This window comes from Phoxinus phoxinus (assembly GCF_949152265.1).
Source record: "Phoxinus phoxinus genome assembly, chromosome: 21".
Lineage (NCBI taxonomy): Eukaryota > Metazoa > Chordata > Actinopteri > Cypriniformes > Leuciscidae > Phoxinus > Phoxinus phoxinus.
In genome coordinates, this window is record NC_136896.1 from 26,414,369 (window position 1) to 26,435,465 (window position 21,097).

The 21,097-nt window shown below is 34.3% G+C and overlaps 1 protein-coding gene and 1 long non-coding RNA gene across 2 annotated transcripts in view; one reads left to right on the forward strand and one right to left on the reverse strand.

Moving 5' to 3' along the window:
- Positions 1-10,270, reverse strand: part of prkg1 (protein kinase cGMP-dependent 1) — a 146,052-nt gene extending 135,782 nt beyond the window's left edge. The window contains exon 1 of the mRNA XM_079594984.1: positions 9,735-10,270. Within this exon, the coding sequence (XP_079451110.1) occupies positions 9,735-10,039 (305 nt within the window). The 5' untranslated portion in view covers positions 10,040-10,270. The remainder of the gene's footprint in view (positions 1-9,734) is intronic.
- An 8,055-nt stretch (positions 10,271-18,325) lies between these two features.
- LOC306989360 lies at positions 18,326-20,824 on the forward strand. Its single transcript, XR_013795624.1, has 3 exons — positions 18,326-18,701; positions 18,893-18,981; positions 20,130-20,824. It is a non-coding gene; the product is annotated as an uncharacterized lncRNA (long non-coding RNA).
- Positions 20,825-21,097: the final 273 nt, after the last annotated feature.

Consider the following 21,097-nt stretch of genomic DNA (forward strand, 5'->3'; position numbering starts at 1 on the left):
TCATGATAATCAATAAGGGTAACTGTGGTAACAATGGTAAACAGGAACAAACCACAGGAAGAGAACACACAGGAGACAGTGGAAACATAAACAACATTTCAAAATAAGAGTCAATATAACAAAGCCAAGAAACACAAAACCAAGTAACATGTAACAAGAATGTTCCCTGTTAGCTGGGTACTTGTTAAAGCATTTAAAAAGCATTAAAACTAGACAATTTTAAAAAAATCAATGTTTTTTTGGAGATCTTCTTTCTGTATTTATAAAATCAAAAAGAGATGAGTAATTTTTTTAATTTTCATGAGCAAAATCAATCTGAAATATTGGGTTCCTCTAAGAGAACTGAAGCTGAGTCACATGCAAATCTCTCATTTCTTCTTGAGATCCCAGACACCTCCATTCAACACCACAGCATGTGAGATTATTCACAGAAAAGTGTAAACATCTGAAAGAATCAGAGAGAATCCCCTATAGCTGGGTTTTTGAATGCAATCAATAACTCATCACGTCAATGGATGAATTCCTTCATATGGAGTGCATCTTGGGTTTGCGTGATGAGTCATTTTCATTGACAACACAGTTCATTTGACAGTGCATGTCAGATGGCCTTGCTTGTGCTACTGCGTTCAGAGTTCGCTTTCACAAATCTATTTTTTAATCGTGGAATGGGTACATGTGATTATTTAACTATTGCACAAGCAGGTCTGCTTGTGGAAATGTTGCATTGCTTTTTTCCTTTGATTAGAAATGGCAGCGTGGCAGAGATGATGTCAAGAAATGGACCATCTGTGCAAGAGTGCACAAGTACTGGAGTCCGAGGAGGACGTGGAGCGGACAGATGACTGCTCAGATACACTGCGTTACTACCACTCACACACTCCTGCTGGGCACTAATGTCCCATGGGCGGATGATAAGACCTCAATATCTGTGGATCTGCCTGGACTAATGACATTAACAATCAGCGCAGTTTCTGATTCGTCATCCATGTGGGCACCAGCGCTACAAACAATGGCGTTTTGTATATGAAACTGGCCTCCCACCAAACATAAATCACTGATTCTTGAGATATATGAGACTAAACATGTCCAGTGATTTTACCCACCATTAGTTTGGGAAACAACCACATTTCTCCAATGAAATGAATCACAGATGATCATCACTAGAATATTAAATTATTTTACTCCGTAAGCAATTTGTAGGGTTGATTCCACTGTCATAGGTTGATAGCAAACATCACTCAATGGCTGGATGTCTAAGTGGTGTCTGGACAATAATATAGATGTCATAGACAATTGGACATGTTTTTGGTCCAGACCTGGCCTGTTGAAAGGTTAGGAAGCAGACAGACTGGCTAAACCGACTGTCTGCTAGCCGCCTCACGTCACAGAAGTCCGATAAATTTCAGCACATAGAGATTCTTTAACTTAGATACCTTAATATTGAGACTGTGTCTGTTCCCCAAACTAGTAAAAAAACTAAAAAATCCCAAACCCATTTAAGGGTAACAATTTACTTGATGTTCAAAAAATTTTAAAAACAGATATAATAAACAAATTATTAGGCTTGGCTTGCTGAATATTATTCTACACTCAATTGGATATATACAACAGGACCCACTCCTTGTCATTATCATACTTTAGATTAAACATTTTTACCTCTCATTAAAAAACAACTTGATCCTAGAGAATTAGTTCATTACGGATCAATCTTGTATCTCCCTTATCAGTCAAAAATACTGGAAAAGCAGTATCCTCACAAGTTACTATATTTCTTCATATAAAGAAGTGGTATCTGCAAGGATTTCCCATCAGGATTTAGACCGTATCATAATACTGAGACTGCTCTCATTAGAGTTACAAATTGATTTGCTCTTTTCATCCAGTCGTGGTTGTCTTTCTATATTAGTGTTATAGACCAAAGAGCTGCATTTAATACTATGTATTGACCACAACAGCTCTATATTTCTTCGCGGCTTGATGAAATATACCAATTCATAAAACTAACGGAATACATAGTTGATATAAAAAAATTGGACGACTAGTAATTTCCTACTTGATTCTGAAAAAGGACCAAAAACCTCTGCACTTAACCTACAATACTGTATAACACTTAATGGCTGCTCTGTCTTCAATGTCAGTTAGGACCCTGTGTGTGTTATTTGATAGCAGTCTTTCATTTGACCATATTAGCCTGGTTCATACATTTTAAAATCTTGCTAATTACTTACTCTCTAAATGGTTTAGCTCCTCAGACCTTGAGCGAGTTAACGCATTATAGTCCTTCACGTCTATATATATAATTAATTCTGGCCAGTTTTTAAAATAAAAAATTAGAGCGTGTGGAACAGTAGGTCCTTTATTTAGCGCCCAAACTCTGGAAAAGTCTTCCTAGCATTGTTCTGGAGGCAGACACTCATTTTAAATCTAGCTAACAAAAAGACAAAAGTGAAGTCAGTTCAGTGTTGATTTAGTTCTGTTGTAAAGATAATCAATTATTCAATTCAGATATAAAGCTGGACTGCAGAAAATGTCATAGTCCAGCTCAGTTCAGTTCTCATCAAATAGTGTCAGTGCAGTCAGATCAATAATATTGTTGAATATGAAATGTCCCCAACTAAGCAAGCCAGAGGCGACAGTGGCAAGGAACCCAAACTCTATAAGGTGACAGAATGAAGAAAAAAACCTTAGGTGAAACCAGGCTCAGTCGGAGGACCGGTTCTCCTCTAGCCAAACGAATCAACACGGCATGGTTTAATTCCAGGCTCCATCACAAGTCAGAAATCACATTGAGGATTGGTGTCATTGAAAATATTTTAGGCAGTTCCTTCTGCTGTTAGCTAGCATCACCAGAAAAACAAAATATTTGAAAATATGAACATTTCCTCAACACCTATAATTTAAAATAATTTATTAAAGTGAATGACAAAATGTAAAAATATAAACAAATTAGCAGATTGTTTTGTTTTTGATGGTGTTGGCATTGATTGAGTTGGAACAATTAGTGAGAAATGATAAATACATAATTCCAAATAATGCCTTGATACATTTTGGTTACACTTTATTTCGATAGTACACTTTAGACTTGAGTGACTTTGCAACTACTGTACATCAACTCTCTCAGAGTATTACTGTTCGGTCAGGGTTAGTAGAATAAGTTGACGCACTTGCAAAGTCCCTTGTCAGTATGTCTGTTGAGGGACCATCAAAATAAAGTGTTAGCAGATATTAAGCAGACAGTCTAATACTCTAATGACTGCTAGTTGACATGTAGTTGCTTATAGTTAGTAGAATGCCTAAAGCGGACTATTGAAATAAAGTGTTACCGAAAGACTTCCACTTTTTTTTGTCCCAGTACTCAAGAATCAGTGATCTACTGATCTGAAAAACGACCAAATACACCTCATGTGAATCGTGTTTGTCTGTTAGCCATACGGTTCAAACCAGCTGATAAGGCGTTTGAGTTATCACTGCTAATAACTGTTCCAATCAAACTCATAACGACAGCAGCGGATATGCACGATCGTTTGTATGCATATGAATTCCAAGGGGAACATGAGACTGAAAATAATGGAACACTTACAGGATTATAAACTCATTTCGTGCGTTGTTTTTTTTTATCCCCTTGATCGTGCAATTGTCTAGAGAAATATGGCCTCAATTGTTCCTTCTGTCTGATGCTGAATAGGGGATTAACGACAAATCATTCCACGTTTCATACTTGATGAGGACATAACAGTGAGACAATCTATTATTCACACAAGGACATGAGCAGCCATTGACCAACAATAATGAGAGTGTAATAAAAAGACAAGGGGACAGGGAAACAGAAGCCAGATGAGGACTGATCACTTAAAATGGTACAGGTGCACTCTAAGAAAAGTATGTAAATATAAGGAACAATATACTGTCTATGTATTGTGTAGGCTATATAGTATTGATTTTTAATAGGCATTGTCTGTATTTTGAAATTATGCATTGCATTGTGTCTGTAAAATGAACAGATAATGTCCTCCAAAAACAGTTTTTAACATTGGTAATAATAAGAAATGTTAAACCAAACTACAATTTTGTGATTTCTTAAGGATCATGTGACATGTAACTCTCAAAGTGCACCAGATTGATGAATTTAACATTTAAAAAGCAACGGGGGACATGCCCCCAAACCCCCCTAGAGGGACAGAGGTCAACTCACCACAGCTTTACCAAAATTAAATAATTTTGCACTTATTTAATCTGTTAACTCTCACTTGTTCCTACTCACTCATCACATGGCACACTTATTTTTTTATTTTTTTATTTTTTTTGGGGGGGGGGATTGTTGCTGCATACCCCTCTGACACTGGGTAGTTGCGCTCCTGTCTATAGCCCTTGCGTTGAGTACTTTTACATACAGTGTATATATGCTTATAGTCGCGGAACGAGTATAGTTAATGCGGGCGTGTACGCATGTGTATATACCAAGGGTGGTCCGATGCGACCTCCATAATGAAACGCCCCAAAATTCAAAGCACCTTCTCTTAAGTGTTGAGCACCCTCATAGCACCTGCAACAGAAAATCTCTGGAGCCGCCACTGGCTATAAAGCTGCTCTACCTAAGACAATAGTGTCCTTATTCAGCTCAGTTTTTTTTCCTCAGTCCAGTCAAATCGACATTACTGAATATATTATGTAATCAACCAGTTCTAAAAAGCAGGATTTGGTATTATTTGGGAATTGATTGCATTGTAAAAAGCAAACAGGGTCAAATTTCATGTTGAAAAAGTTTCCACTCAAAATCTGCCTACCCTACTCAAAGCGTCCCACGTGACACCATATCAGACCGTTGTTATCATGACTTATTTTGAATGCCAAATCACTAAACCATAATCATGAATCCAATCCAATCAAGTATTCCGCTAGCAGATCATGATCAGAGCCCAGGCCACATTCACTATCTCACAGACATGAATGAAGGCCGTCGATAATGTATCTTATGTTGTAAACGTGTTCTCATGCAAGAGTGCAATTCCTTCATGTTTGCCTAATTTTAGCTCCTCAACTCCCAAAGGCTCATTTACCAGAAAAAAGTCCATGTGGACTGAAACCTACACGCTGTTCCAGAGGAAATTAACCGTGCTGACTGAAATCAAAACGATGCTTTTGAAAAAAAAAAAAAAAATGAGACTAAAAACAAGAAGCTGGTGGAATAGGCAAATTGGCAAATCATTAGCCCGTGATCAATGTCAACCCCTGTTTCCTCATGTTCATTACCGCGAACTAAAAAGCCATCACAACCAACTTTCTCTTTGAGCTCAGAGCTGCTGGACAGATTTCAAAGTCTTCAGAGACGGGCAACACTACCGCTCCAAAGGGGGTTACCATAGCAAAAAGCACAGAAAATACCACCTCGCAATTTGATCAGAGTCTTTGATATTTGAGGCATCATTATGGTGTCATGGCAGGCCACTCGGTGGAATGCCAGAGTGTTTTTAGGCCAGATGGAGCATGGCTTTGTTAAGCCACGCTGAATAACTTCAGATAGGCTGGCAGATAGTGTAGATTGGCACACTTGCAGTATGTGTGCTGCCATCTCCTACCTAACAGTCCTTCCCTCTCAGCATGCTTTTTACAGCTCTTAACCCACTCTCCACTCTTTTGTTTAACAAAGATTCATGTCTGCCCAGACACGGAGAACAACACTGAGTGATTTCCTTAAAAGGAGAAAATATGCTCTTTTGGTGGGAAGCAAGATGGATACATTCCGCAAAACTGAACAGGGGCCCCAGAGTGGAGGAGGACAATGTGAAGACACTCACCGTGCCCGTAACAAACATTAAAACAAATGTCAGGTGTCCCTGCATTTGATTTGAAAGGTCAGCGTTGTGCATCAGTGCAATAAAGGACAAAAGAAGTAAAATTGTAGCCTTTGTATGTTTGTGCTTTAAAATATTCCGTAGGGGAAAGTATTGTTTAATATTGAATTTTCGTTTAATTTAATATTCCACAATATTATTGATCTGCCTGCATTGACATCATTATATGAGAACTGAACTGAGCTGGACAATGACATCATTGTTTTCTCCAGAGCGGCTATATATTTATATGAAATAAATTAATAACTTTTTTTACAAGAAAAATGAACCATCACTGAACTTACTTAAGCTGGACTATGACGCCATTTTCTTCTAGACACAAACATTGCTGCATTATTTTTCTGTTATCTCTGTAAAGTTGCTTTTAAACAATCTGTCTTGTAAAAAGCGCTATATAAATAAAGGTGACTCGGCAAAAGCCAAATGTCAATATTGCAACCAACCCCCAGTTTCAAAAACTACGAATTATTAAAACATGTTTTGTTTAAAACCAGACACAACCATCTGTGCAGTATGTTTTGCGCAAGCAATTATGGCCAGATTTTGAAACCTAGGGTTATACTCTTTCTTTTGAATAGACAATATTATTCCCATTTTAAATAGCTTTTGATTGAACAAAAATGTAGAAAATGCCCTAGAATGCAAAATGAGTCACCAGTAGCACTGTTATTTCTTTATTAAAAAAAAAAAAAAGGTCAATGACAATTAACAGTGATCATGATAAAGTAGATGTGCCAAATTCTAAGAAATGTAGTCTTGGTAGTCATGTTGGTTTTATGTGGTTTTGATAAACGATATAAAGATTTGTATCTAATGGGGCATTGTAAGAATTTCCATGCTTTCATTGCTTTTTTTTTTTTACGAGAACTTCCCTGATCCATTGCCTATAAAAGCCTTTTTTTCAGGGGAAATCAGAAGAACGTGTTGGTTACGCACGCTCTCGAGGACCTCTCTACGGTTCAGTGACACATGAAATTACTGTTCAGTAAAATGCCAAAAGGGCTGTGTACTATATTGTCAATGTGTCATGTAAAGAAAAGGGATTCATTTAAACTATAGTCTCACATAACCAGATCTATAGTCTTAAATATATTTTATAACAAAACAATCATAACTTTAATTTAAATTTCCTCATCTGTCAACATCTTGCAGAGTTGGTGCAAAAATTATCAGATTCTTTCTCAACTGCCGTTTTCTCACCGCTGTCATTTTTTTGTGTTTATTTTCTTATTGAGGGGAAAGTGCACAGCACATATTTATATATCCATCCAAATGTTGCTCTCAGCAGTGTGGACGGCGTTGGGATGTTCGCTAAAAGTATCGCTGCAAAGGTATTTCCAATATCTTTTTTTTTTAAACTTCTAAACTTCCCTGGGAGTATATCAGAGCATTGAATCATGTTCAGTCTCTTGTACGTTACGTGTGCTGTGCACGAGTGCAAGCATGTGCTTAAGTTGCTGGCTGAACTTCACTTAACGGCCACTGGTGTCGCTAATAACAAGATGTTATGAATTCTACATACAGCCCCTTTAATTCAACCATCAAGTCAAAAATACCTAAACGTTTTACTTACACCTTGAATAAATCTGAGGTTTTTTAATTAATTATATAATAAAATATATATGTTTTATATATATATATATATATATATATATCAGAAGGATCCCAGCATGTGTGTGTATGTACTGTACACTCACACACACACACACACATACATATATATATATATATATATATATATATATATATATATATATATATATATATATATATATATATATATGTAATAATATGACATTTATACATATCTTAATAGATATTACATTTTTGAATCACTTGCCTACAATGAATCGACCGTCGCATCAAAAAAAAATAGAACCCATTTTAATCACTGACGCTGTCAAAACCGGACGCAGTATACAGATGCGCGTTCAGTTTCTGATATGCTCAACGCACTTGAGTCTGTCGACAACAGGACAAATGGAAGAGTGAAAGAACGTTTGCTTTGATACGTCCAGTTTGAACAGCTTGTTTGTGTCTCTATAAAGACTTCAGAAGGATACCATTCAGAAACAAGTGGATGGTTTATTTTAATGGCGCCCAGGATCGCATAAAGGATTATATGTTTGTTCGGAGCATTTTGTTTTGTCAGCGAGGAACAGTGAAATGAAGAGTTTGCAAAGAAACTTGTTGACATATGAAGCAGTCAGTTATATTGAACCGGACACCAGCTGCATCACAAAACGTATAAGTAATGCTTTATTTGTAATTGATGGTTTGGATAATGTTTTCAAAACACTTAACTGCAAGTGGGCTTTATACTGTTTTCTATGCAATGACGTTAGCAAATCAATCATAGCAGTGGTCATTTACTGACAAGACCTTAAAACCGGATCATTTCAGACAGAGGGTTAGAATGAGGGAAGAAAATATTTGCTTTTCCTCCTATATGTTTGTTTTGTTGATTTTTTTGTGTGTGCAAAAAACTCAAACAAATACTTTTAAAAATCCATGTCATGCCCTTTTAAACACCTTCAATATGTCATTTCTATCATGCTCAATGCTATGGAAAACCTGTTGTAAAAAAAATGTATATCCATGTTTCATACCCCTCTGCACATCCAGCCTTTCATTAATAAAGTAATAAATGGGTAATAAAACATAAATCTATAAGGGCATGAATCATCAAATTGTTTCAAGCACAGTAATTGTTTTAGTGAAATCAGTCTTGCATGTACCACCAGTGTTCCTGAATACCAGCACAAAGAAAGTGATATTATCTTCACAAAGATGGTAGACATCTGGCTCTCGACCAAGATCCACTCAGCAACAAGAGTAAATATTCGCCAGACATAAACACAAGGAGTATTGAAATGCTCACAATCTGTGACAAAAGACAAGAGTGTAGGGGGGAGATAAGTTGCAGAAGAAATGATGGCATCGCTGGTGAATAAGGGAGGCTTTTGGATAATACTGCTATAGAGATGCAGCTGAGGAGAAGATGAAAAGATTCTCACTGGTGCAAAGATAGTCTGCCTTCCAGTTGAGTGCATTTCATATGTTTCACTGAACATGTACGCCTGTGTGACTGATAGCATGATTTGAGACATTCCGCTTCAATGGAAGCAATAAAATGACATACGAAGAGTTCAAGTGATCAATGTCACAAATACGCTTATTATTTAGAGTTTTTGATGGAGAATCGTTTTATTCTTCAATGTACATCTCTATGATTTACAGTCCATTTTTCAAAATGCTTAAACTTCCAGTTTGTTTCCAGGATTTGGTTCCCAGATGGTCTCATACTTTTCCCCTTATTGCATTTTTGCACATTATACTATTCTAAACTGAATGATGTCATCATGTCTTTTGCACTAAATTGATCATTTACACTGTCAATTGAAGCTTATTTGCACTTTACCATTATTTATTTATGCTCTATTACAACTCACGTGTCTGGTTAGATGCTTGCAAGAACAATAAAGTTGAATCTAATCTAATAAAATATTGATGAAAGCAGAAAATAATATATTTTGAAATGTGCCCGTTCTCTTCAGAAAACGCTGTGCATGAACTGCATAATCTGCATTTGAATATGCACTTTTTTCCCCTTTCAAAAGTTGATCAACAGAATCAACAGGTTGTGTGCCTATCTTCATGATACATCACATTAGTAAAGCAATGAAGGTATGGTCGGATATAGGTTTGATGGATGGTTATGATTATACTGGCATCACAGAACTCAAGTGACAAGATCACAAATGAGAACAGCTCAATTGCATATGCATAATGACATCAGTAATGCAAATCATCAGCACTTTATTCCGGTTAATTTGATGGACACCTTCAGAACAACATTGATGAGATATAAGTGGCACCTACTGTGGGCTCTTTGGGTAGAAAGGCAGGGTGACATGACTGAGTTCGTGAATGTCAAAGGCTGTAGGTTCGGCTGAGATCGCCTGTCTCTTGGTCCTCTGGTGCTCTTGAAGGACACTCTGCTTGTGGACTTGTTGCGTTGCCGGTTTTATAACTGATCGGTATTTGTCTAACTCATTCTGAAGCTTCTGGATGAGTTCATCTTTCTGATCCAGCTCCAACTCCAGTTCATCAATAAGCGCGTCTCTCTGTCTCAATTCTTCAATCTTCTCCTGTAACGCGTACTGGAGATCGCGTAAAGTGCCCATTTCTCCCCACAGTTAACGATCCGCAGCCGTTACCAACTTGGCGAACGGTCAGTTTTCGGTCATGAAATTAAAACAAACCGCTTTTGCTCGTATGTTCCGTGACAATGTCGCCAAAATTCGCCGCCAATCCACCGGCGTGCTTCCAGATTACTTATACCGGAGGCAGGAGCGGGGAAACACCCACGGCGTCTGCAGACATCACATTCGGGAGACGAAGTTTCACAGGGGATTCATTTTTTTGACCAAATACGTCAGTCGCAGCTGTGGAGCGCGTCGAGCGCGAGTGGAACGCCATGAACGCGCAGTGAACGCGCTGTGAGAGCAACATGCTCGCGGCTCTCAGACGAGCCAATGGGGAAAGACTCGAGCGCGCACCTGCAACAACCGCTGTGTGCGCTACCTTTCACGAGCACATGAGCACATTTCAACAATACTTTCAATAACAGTTCCTTTACCTTAATCAAAGAAACTTTCCCCAATTTCATTATTTAGATTGTTTAGCTATTTAAACTCCTAAAATGTGCAAATTAGATATCAAATTAAATACATACTGCCACAGAAAAATGTGCAACCTTAGCTGTTTTCTCATCGATATCTCAGTGGTTAGTAGTTTGCAAACCTTTTTGTGAAAGGCTTATTTAAACAAACATTTCATAAAACACTAAACGTGCTTTTTATATTGTTTAAGATACACTGTAAAAAAGTTTAGCATCGTTTAACATTAATTACATCTACTTTTGAGTTTCAACTTGTCATCTGTTATTATTATTATATTCCTGCAATGTCAAAAGTAAAGTTGGTGTCATTAAATAAGAGAAGCAAAGTGAAAATCACTGTAAACATCTATTGTGAAACACAAAATATTGAATTTGACCAAAAAGTCACTTTTAGGTCAAGTTTGGTGAATGTGATTTCACCAAGTACAACATGTTCCAGTCCCAGGAGCAACACCTTTGTTGATCCTGCTTTGAACAACACTCTCAACCAATCAGATTTGAGGGAAAAGTTTACAGTTTGTGTCAAGTTAGGCTTACAACCAGATCAAGTGCTTCTACGTCAGTGTATTCACCTATAATTTCCCTCTGATTTAAGGGATATCTTATGGGTTGGATGTGCGTGTGTGTGCGTGCGTGTGTTGCGTGCGTGCGTGCATGTGTGTGTGTGTGTGTGTGTGTGTGTGTATGTGTCTCACATTTAACACTACTGAAAATATTCTTCTAAGGATCTTTTTAACTTCATATATCAACATCACTGCTGTATTTTGTTGATGTGCTTTTACTGCAGCCTCTCACTGTCCAGTGATGATTAAATACAACACTATAGTTTAACTTACTGCAGCTTTACCTCTATACTTCATCAGCACAGAACATGATACTCTGGTGTTTACCGCATGATTCTTCTTCAAAGCCCTTATAACATCATCGGGATGCTTCCCAACGGATGACCAGCTGGGGCTTCATTTCACCTCATTAACTGCCCCACCGTCTGGCTGAGGGGGGAAAGCTAACAATGCAACTCGGAGAATGAAATTGCTACACTTGTCTGCCCTCTTGCTGTGTACTACACTATCAGAAAGCCTGTTAGATAGAAACCTGTGGAATCCTGGAACATTCTAATTACAAAACAGGGTTATTATCATTAAATAAAACAAAAAACTAAAACCATAAAAATCTAATTGCATTACTTGAAACAAAATAAATGGTAACTGAAATAATAGATGTATATATCTAATTTTTATTTCAGCTAGTTGCCAAGGCAACAATTATCATCTTCGTTTACTTTAAGTTGAAGTACTAAAATAACTAAAACTAAAATAATAATTAATCAAATAATAAAGATGATTAATAAAAATGACACCTAAACACACAAAAAAAAACAAAAAAATTAAAATTAAAATAAAGCAGAAGATGTAAAAATAAAATCTAATTAAAACTACAATAGTATATTAATGATTCTAAAATAAAGTCAACACCGTGCTCTCGTCTTGTATATTGTCTCGTTTTATGACAAGAATTCAAGAATTCAGTTGTAATTCACACTGGTGTTTCCCTCAATGTGTTAGATTTAAAAAAAAAAAAAAAAAGATTTTGAATGTTGAGTGTGAATCACAACTAAACTCTTGGTGTAATTAAAAAGATTCACACAAAATTTAATACAATAAATAAACAAAAAAAACAACACTTCTTCAAAAGAACTAAAGGATATATAAAATGATATTGAAACTTTTAGCTTAATAATTATTATTAGTGTACACACACACACACACACACACACACACAATGAATTATAATGAATGGCAAGAACACACAATCTTTAAAAATAGGATCAAAAGCGTCCTCTAGTGGAGAAAGTCTACAACATACCCAGCCAAAGTTGAATAAAGATTTAACACGTATTTCTCCAAATAGCTACAATAACATCAGTAGTTAAAAGGAATTTATTTATATATAAATATGTATTATGATAATATTACAGTTAAGCTGTAGAAATCATGTTTGCAATATTTGTTCTGTCTTTTTCACTGCACTCTGTAGTTTGCAAGCAGCATTTCTTGTTTTATATAGCCTACCATTCAGTTAGTTTGATAGAAAGGATGTTAAAGTTGTTAATAAATGTCCTGAATCTTGAAACCCACAATGTAGCTCACACACACCTCACTAGGGACATCACTCAGTATCTAGTCCATGCCTTCCTTTTAACTGATTTCCATGAGCACTGTCCTAAAATGAATGTGAATCCCATTTATCATGCATAGCAGAAAAGACCAATTAAGCACTATTGATGAAGAGGCTGTCGTTCTCGCAAACCATTTACACGAACTGCAGATCAAAGTGTCCGGACGTGAGAGATGTGATGCTAATGTGGAAGGCCTGAGCCCGTGTCTGCAGGACAAGCGCAGGAAAGATAACACACTTTCCATTCTCAAGTGCTTTTCAAGCAGCTTGTTGATTATATAAGGAGTTCTACATTAGGAACACACATCAGGATCAGAGAAGAGGCTGCGCAGTATTTGTCAAAGAGATCGCTTTTTATCAGTCACAAGAACCTGATGTGTACAGTGAATATGACGCTATATTAAAAAAAAAACAAGATATATGTTTTAAAATGACAATAATATTGTATATTACTACCATTTAAAAATATAATGAATATGCTGATTTGCTGCCTTAAGAAACATTTCTTTCTTTTTTTATCAGTGTTGATAACTAATTTTTCTACTTACAGTAATATTTTTTTCTGGAGTTTTGGGGTGAGTATATGAAAAAATATAATAATAAAAATACTTTTTTTATCAGCAAGGACACATTAAACTAAACAAAAGTTAAATTAAAAACATTGATAATGTTAAAGATTTATATTTCAAATGAATGCTTTTGTTTTGAACTTTTTTGATTCATTAAAGAATCATGAAAATCCATAAAATGTTACATGTTGAAATATATTAAAATAGAAAACTTCTTTAAAATGTAATTATATTTTACAGTATTGTTTTTTTACTGTATTTTTAATAAAATAAATGCAGTCTTGGTGAGCATAAGACAAACCATATATATATATATATATATATATATATATATATATATATATATATATATATATATATATATATGATTGATTATTATTGATTTATTTTTATTTTTGAAATGCCATAAGCTCAAGTGATCTTTAAACTCAAACACCAACAGGAAAAATAGTCGATTTAATTGAGATTTAATGTAACTAACATACCTATTTTATATATCTTGGTTGCCTATATATTTTAGATGAGCTTTATTTAAAACTCATTACACCACAGTTTTTTTTTTGTCCTAAATTAATTTTTGAAAAAATATTAAAACCGAATCATGTAAGGAATACTCCAGTGATATCAGTGGCTTCAAAGCTTTTTATCCGTCAACCGTCATGATGGCCGCCATGTTGAGATCACATGACAGCTAAATACTACTCACTCAATGACTCTGTCACTTATATTTGCTGAATAAATTATTTACACAGTCATAAATATGCTTGTAATTGGAGCATTATAATGGCATCATGAATTAATAAAACTTTCTTTTCCATCCACACTTCATGATGGGTGTCAGTAACACTGTAATCCTACTAAAACAACAGCGGCTGCGTCTAAAATCACATACTCTCTTATTTTGAAAAAAAAAGTACGTACTTTGCAAGCATTTAAAAAGCGATGTTCTATTATGAGTGTGTAGTATGAATGTAATCCGGTCAGACATACATTCACCATGCTGTCATTATCATGTGACCTACCAGCTAGGTTGCGTTGCTTCACCATCATTCATAAATCCTCTCCCGTGGCCTCATTTGATAGGAAAGTGTCCATGATATGCACACTTCAGAATCTCGTCGAAAGTAGTAGGTCATCCGGGTACTTTTTACATTCGGATAGGTTACTTATTTTGTCACATACTGTTTTTCTATGTAGTAGGGGAGTATGTGATTTCGGACACAGCCTGAGTGCAGCTTTCAGTGCCCGTTGCAGATTCCTCACTGTTTTAATATTAACCCTTTATGGGTGATGACATTTTACTGACATCTAGTGGCTACTAACAGGAAGTTATTTTACTTTTGAGTCATTTTAAAAGAGCAGCCAATAGTTTAAAAAAGTGCCAAGAATGCTTAATACTTAAGTGTACTTCTGTGTATTATTGTCACACGCGCTATAAAAATGTAGCATAAATATTAATCATATTCAGCAAGCCACAGCTCCCACTGCCCCCCGCAGAAGTTAATAAAGATATTCATTTACTGAAATGGGGTTTACTCATTCCCACTAAATGTGGCACATTCCACATGTTTCCAGGAAAAGTTGAAAATTATAATATGTGAATCCTAAATATAGCAGTGAATATCTATGACATGAAATATTTAACAACCAGCATTAAAAATTCAACAAGGTTAGGGTTGTACAGAAGGCCTATTGGACATTGAGCAAGAGTGTGAAGGAGTGCTTTTATGCCGAAGAGCATTAAGCCAGATGTGAACTTTTATGTGAATGCATTATATTAGGCATTACAGACCAAGATTATATATTTTAATATCAGCTAATTATGATGCATATAGCTTGATGCCGTGAAAAAAAAATCACTTTAATAAAACAAAAACATGTAATCTGCATCTCATGGTATCCATTGCATTGTTAGAGGCAAAACTGTTGAAAGTTAAAACCTTTATTAGTTTAAATTTAAACCCTAACCCACAACTCACACCTTTTTTCGGAAAGCATGTGCTCCACTCATTTAATTCCCAGAAAGAACAAGTTGCATTTTAAAAAGTACTGCAACTTGGGAGAAATATATAGCAGATCAGTGACAATACACTGAAGCACTCATGACTCATTACTAGCTTCTAAGCAGATTCTAAGAACTGACTTCTCCAATGAAATACTATAGTGATGCTCATCTGCAAAACAATCAAGTACAAAAAAAGTACAATCAATCAAATTGAGCATCCGCCAATACTCTGCACCTGTCCACAATATGCTGCACTGTAAATACTGTATGTCTAACAATCAATTAATTATTATACAACAGATCATTAATTGACTAGTTTGACTCAACTGTTCATATTCAGATTGTGAAAACTTTTGTTTGTTTGATATTTAATAATCAAATCAAAAGCTTAAAGTCGTTTTTTCTCAGTTCCAGATTTAACATTCTTACCAGGTGTAAGCCAGTAGGTATAGTATAGTAGCCTATAGTATAGTCATTAGACTCGTTAGTATAGTAGCCTATAGGCTAGCCCTTGTGAAAAAGAAGTGTGCTTAATTGTATTGAAAGCGTACTTTTTTTGTGCTTAATATCATAAAAGTATACTTTTTGAAAAGTGCACTTGCAGATAATATAATATAGTTCAAATGAAATACCACTTAAGTGTACTTAAAGGGAATGCACTTTAATGACAATATTTCTTAACACACTTAAGTGCACTTTTTACAAATGCACTTTGTAATAATGTCTAATTAAGTTTAACTTAAAGTAAGTACACTTTCATCACAATATTTCTTAACACACTTAAGTGCACTTTTTACAAATGCACTTTGTAATAATGTCTAATTAAGTGTAACTTAAAGTAAGTACACTTTCATCACAATATTTCTTAACACACTTAAGTGCACTTTTTACAAATGCACTTTGTAATAATGTCTAATTAAGTGTAACTTAAAGTAAGTACACTTTCATCACAATATTTCTTAACACACTTAAGTGCACTTTTTACAAATGCACTTTGTAATAATGTCTAATTAAGTTTAACTTAAAGTAAGTACACTTTCATCACAATATTTCTTAACACACTTAAGTGCACTTTTTACAAATGCACTTTGTAATAATGTCTAATTAAGTGTAACTTAAAGTAAGTACACTTTCATCACAATATTTCTTAACACACTTAAGTGCACTTTTTACAAATGCACTTTGTAATAATGTCTAATTAAGTGTAACTTAAAGTAAGTACACTTTCATCACAATATTTCTTAACACACTTAAGTGCATTTGTAAAAAGTGCACTTTGTAATAATGTCTAATTAAGTGTAACTTAAAGTAAGTACACTTTCATCACAATATTTCTTAACACACTTAAGTGCACTTTTTACAAATGCACTTTGTAATAATGTCTAATTAAGTGTAACTTAAAGTAAGTACACTTTCATCACAATATTTCTTAACACACTTAAGTGCACTTTTTACAAATGCACTTTGTAATAATGTCTAATTAAGTTTAACTTAAAGTAAGTACACTTTCATCACAATATTTCTTAACACACTTAAGTGCACTTTTTACAAATGCACTTTGTAATAATGTCTAATTAAGTTTACCTTAAAGTAAGTACACTTTCATCACAATATTTATAAACACACTTAAGTGTACTTTTTACAAATGCACTTTGTTATAATGTCTAATTAAGTTTAACTTAAAGTAAGTACACTTTCATCACAATATTTATAAACACACTTAAGTGCACTTTTTACAAATGCACTTTGTAATAATGTCTAATTAAGTTTAACTTAAAGTAAGTACACTTTCATCACAATATTTCTTAACACACTTAAGTGCACTTTTCACAAATGCACTTTGTTATAATGTCTAATTAAGTTTAACTTAAAGTAAGTACACTTTCATGACAATATTTCTAAACACACGTAAGTGCATGTTTTAAAAAGGCACGTTGTAATAATGTCTAATTAAGTTTTACTTAAACAGTTATTTTGATGTATTGACTAATATACTAAATAAAAGAATATGATGAATATGGAAAATATGAAAAAAATAATTGTTTTTAATTTCAACTCAAGTGTGTTTACTAATTATTTTGTTGATGTATTTTAAATGTGTTTAGTCTATAATATATTGTGTGCATTAATGCACTTGAAATGTATTTTTCCTCTAAACTGCAATACATTTGTTTATACAGTATACTCCAGTACAACTTATTGTTGACATTTTTATCACCAGCTTCTGCTCTATGAACTCAATTAAAAGTGTCAGTTTTCTACATAATATTTGACAATAAAATGTAATTTATGAGAGGAGTTCTTAATGTAATATTAATGTATTGTACTTTACATATGTGTAGAGAATACTTTTAATATCATTATGTTGATCTAAGTAAATTAAACACATTTAGTTGTGAGCAAAGTTAAACAAATCTAAACAAAATTAAATTGCATTTAAATTCAGTTAAAATACATTTAATTTAAATTAGACTACACTACACTATAAAAATGATTGACTTTTAGTTAGGTGAATGAATCAAGTTTTGTGAACTTACAGAGTCTAACAACACAATGAGTTTGAACAGAAATTAAAAAGCTGAAATATAACCATGCATGAAATATATTATCATTTTATTTATCAATCTGATTATCAATCATTTTATTTAATGCGCATGCGCCAGAAATACTACGTCACGATGACGCACTACTTCACTAGAGTTTGAAAAATGCACTGTTATGTTTCTGTAATCGCGATTCGTGAGGAAAGGAAACTGAAGCTGCGCAATCAGGAAGAGAACGACACGTTTGATTACAGATGAGACGTTATACTGCATTAATGAGTCAAGTAAGTATATCTTGATGCTTTCTTTATTTTAACATTTTCACCGTAACATGGCAGTTGTTATTGCGAGAGTGTAACACATTACATTATTTTCATCGCAGACAGACGCTATAGACTCGGGAGGTGAATTAATCAGTTTTTCAATAATTTATCTATGATTGCATTTCTAATAATTTCTTACATCATAATATTTTCGCGTGTGGGTGTGTTCGACGAATTTGGCTGCTGAAAAAATATATAATTTAATTAAACCGACTTTTTAAATCATTTAAACATTACTAAATGACAAATTTGCTAAATACAGATCCAATATTGTAACACTCGAAGACATTTATATACATTTAATACATATAATCAATGTTATAACCACCATAAATATTTAATATATCACTCTAGAAATAATGCTTGTAATGTAGCATTATTTTTTTATTTTTGCATTTGAAGAGTGAGTTGTTCAGTTACTATTTGTTTTGGAATATGTTATTTTTTTGTGCTTATCTGGAGTTACACGTTCATTTTGCAGGATCAGTTCATTTGTGATTGGAGATACAGTGCAAGCGGTGTGGAATCACAGGCCTTTATTGATGAGGTGATGTTAACATTACATAATTTGTCATGAATTGTTGCACAGACAGCACACCCTGATCAAGCTGAAACACTGCTATCAAGTCACTTACTATCCCTATAGCTTTTAAATACTTTAAATCTTCTCCATTTGTAAGTAATAAATTCCCACCTGTGCATTTACAGATGCCCCTATAATCATCATATATTTTACAGGTATCAAACCAAAGGAAGAGGGCCGCAGAATTGCTGTGTCAACCGTGGTACCAGTAAATACAGGAACATCCTTCATGAAGATGTGCGCGGTAAGCTGAAACTTACAAGCCAAGATGAGGAAACGTTTGCATGGGTCTTGGGTATGGTAGTAAAATAATGGCAAATGTTTTTGAAACAAAAAAGCCTGTTGAATTGCACTACTTGAAAAAAAAAAAATGCATTGCATTAACTATGCTTGCATTTTAATGCATTGTATTTTTAGGGATTGCATTGGGTTGAAATTTAAGCTGTGAATATTTCGATTAAAAACATTTCAAACCCATTTTCATTATTAAAAATCCAATAATCCATATTCACCTTTAATATTTTACTTCAAAAATATTCAAATGGTTTAAAAATACAACCTATAATATTTAACAGGTGATTTTCGGTCAAAAAAATGTTTCCGCTTCGCAAATTCAGTGGTTCGAATTGGACAGTAAATTCAACTTTAACATCCAGGAACTGCTAGCCTGGAAATCCAGACCCAAATCCGAAAGATTAAGGGTCTGGCATTGAGTAATATAAATCACCCAACTCGAGGGGCGGCACCAAGCATGTATTTGAAAATCTCACTGCACGCAATTGGATAATACTAGTACGACCAATCACAACTAAGCCCCATACGCCTAGCTACCAGCGGAGCTAACTGGTAGATTAGACTCTTGCCAGCAATGTCTTTGCCGGCAAAACAGTAAAAACATCCTTCTTGCAAAGGAACGTTTCGAGCACCGTCTTCGGTTCCTCTTTTAGATAAAAGTCTAACTCGTTCATTGTAGCGGCCAAAGCTGTTTCAAACAACTGGTGTTCATCCACAGCCATCTTGCAATGTTACTAATGACGAATAATTTGTATCATTATTTTCGTCACCGACATTTTTTCACAGACGAAAACGAGAGGATAACTAAATAAAAACCAGTTTTAAATGACGACAACTGTGACGAAAATGTTTTGACATTTGATTGGGGAATGAATAAACTGCTTCATCAGGGCAGTACTAAATAAAAAGAGAACACAATTTTTTGTTATCCCTCTTATTACTATAATTATTAACATTTTGCAGATACTGCAAGGTGTATAACTTTAAAGCGCAACTGTATATCTATCACTTTCATTCAATTGAGCCAAATATAATAATGGACTGGATCTGTTTTTATAAACAATTGTTTTCCTTCTGTTTTTGTTTTCTTTCTTCAAGGTATTTTTTCTGACTTTCCTGCTTCTCTGGAACATTTCCATTCACATATACTCTGGAGAGCTTCTGGGACATAGACATAAACAGCACTTTCCAACAACTTCAAAACATTTGGTGACAAACGATTTTGGTTTTCTTGTTTTTATGCCGTTGGAGTTCTTCAGATTTTGTTTTGTTTTTTGTTTTTAGACAAACTTACATTCACTGTAATTGAGTAAGATTTTAGAAGAAACCATTTGGTTCTGTTGGTGCTAGTAAAGGTTTAAGAGCTTTAATATTTTTACTTTAATATTAAGTCTCATTTGCTAACATTAGTTTATACATTAGCCAAAATGAACTAACAATGAAGAATTTATTTACTGTATTTATTCATCTTTGTTAATATTAGGTGTGTGTGTGTGTGTGTGTGTGTGCGTGCGTGTGTGTGTGTGTGTGTATGTGTATGTGTTTTTTTTATGGGGACCAAATTACCCCAAAAGTAGTAGTACCAGTAAATTACATGGAAACAAAAACAATATTATATATCATACAGAATGTTTTCTGAAAATGTAAAAATGCATAATGTTTTCTGTGATGTTTAGGGTATTTGAGGAAGAAAATGATTGTGCATATAAGCTTCATTGTCCTCCAGACTCTTTCTAAAGGAGTTAAAGTGTTGTAACTGTTTGTGTTTATGTATAGTGTTTCTTTTGATTGTAACTAGGTTATTAAGAGATTTTTTTTTTATTAAAATTTGAAATGTACTAAATTACAACTTTATTATAAAATTTTTTAATTATAAATGTATTTAATTATATAACGAACGATGTACATGTATATTACATTAAAGTATATTTTAGTTCACATTAATTGCGTGTCAGTATATTGTGTAGTGCACTTAAAGTATATTTTAAAGACACTAGAAGCTGTAATGAAAGTAGATATAAAGTTGTATTAAAGTCCCACTTAAGTTGTTCCAAAAAATCACTCTT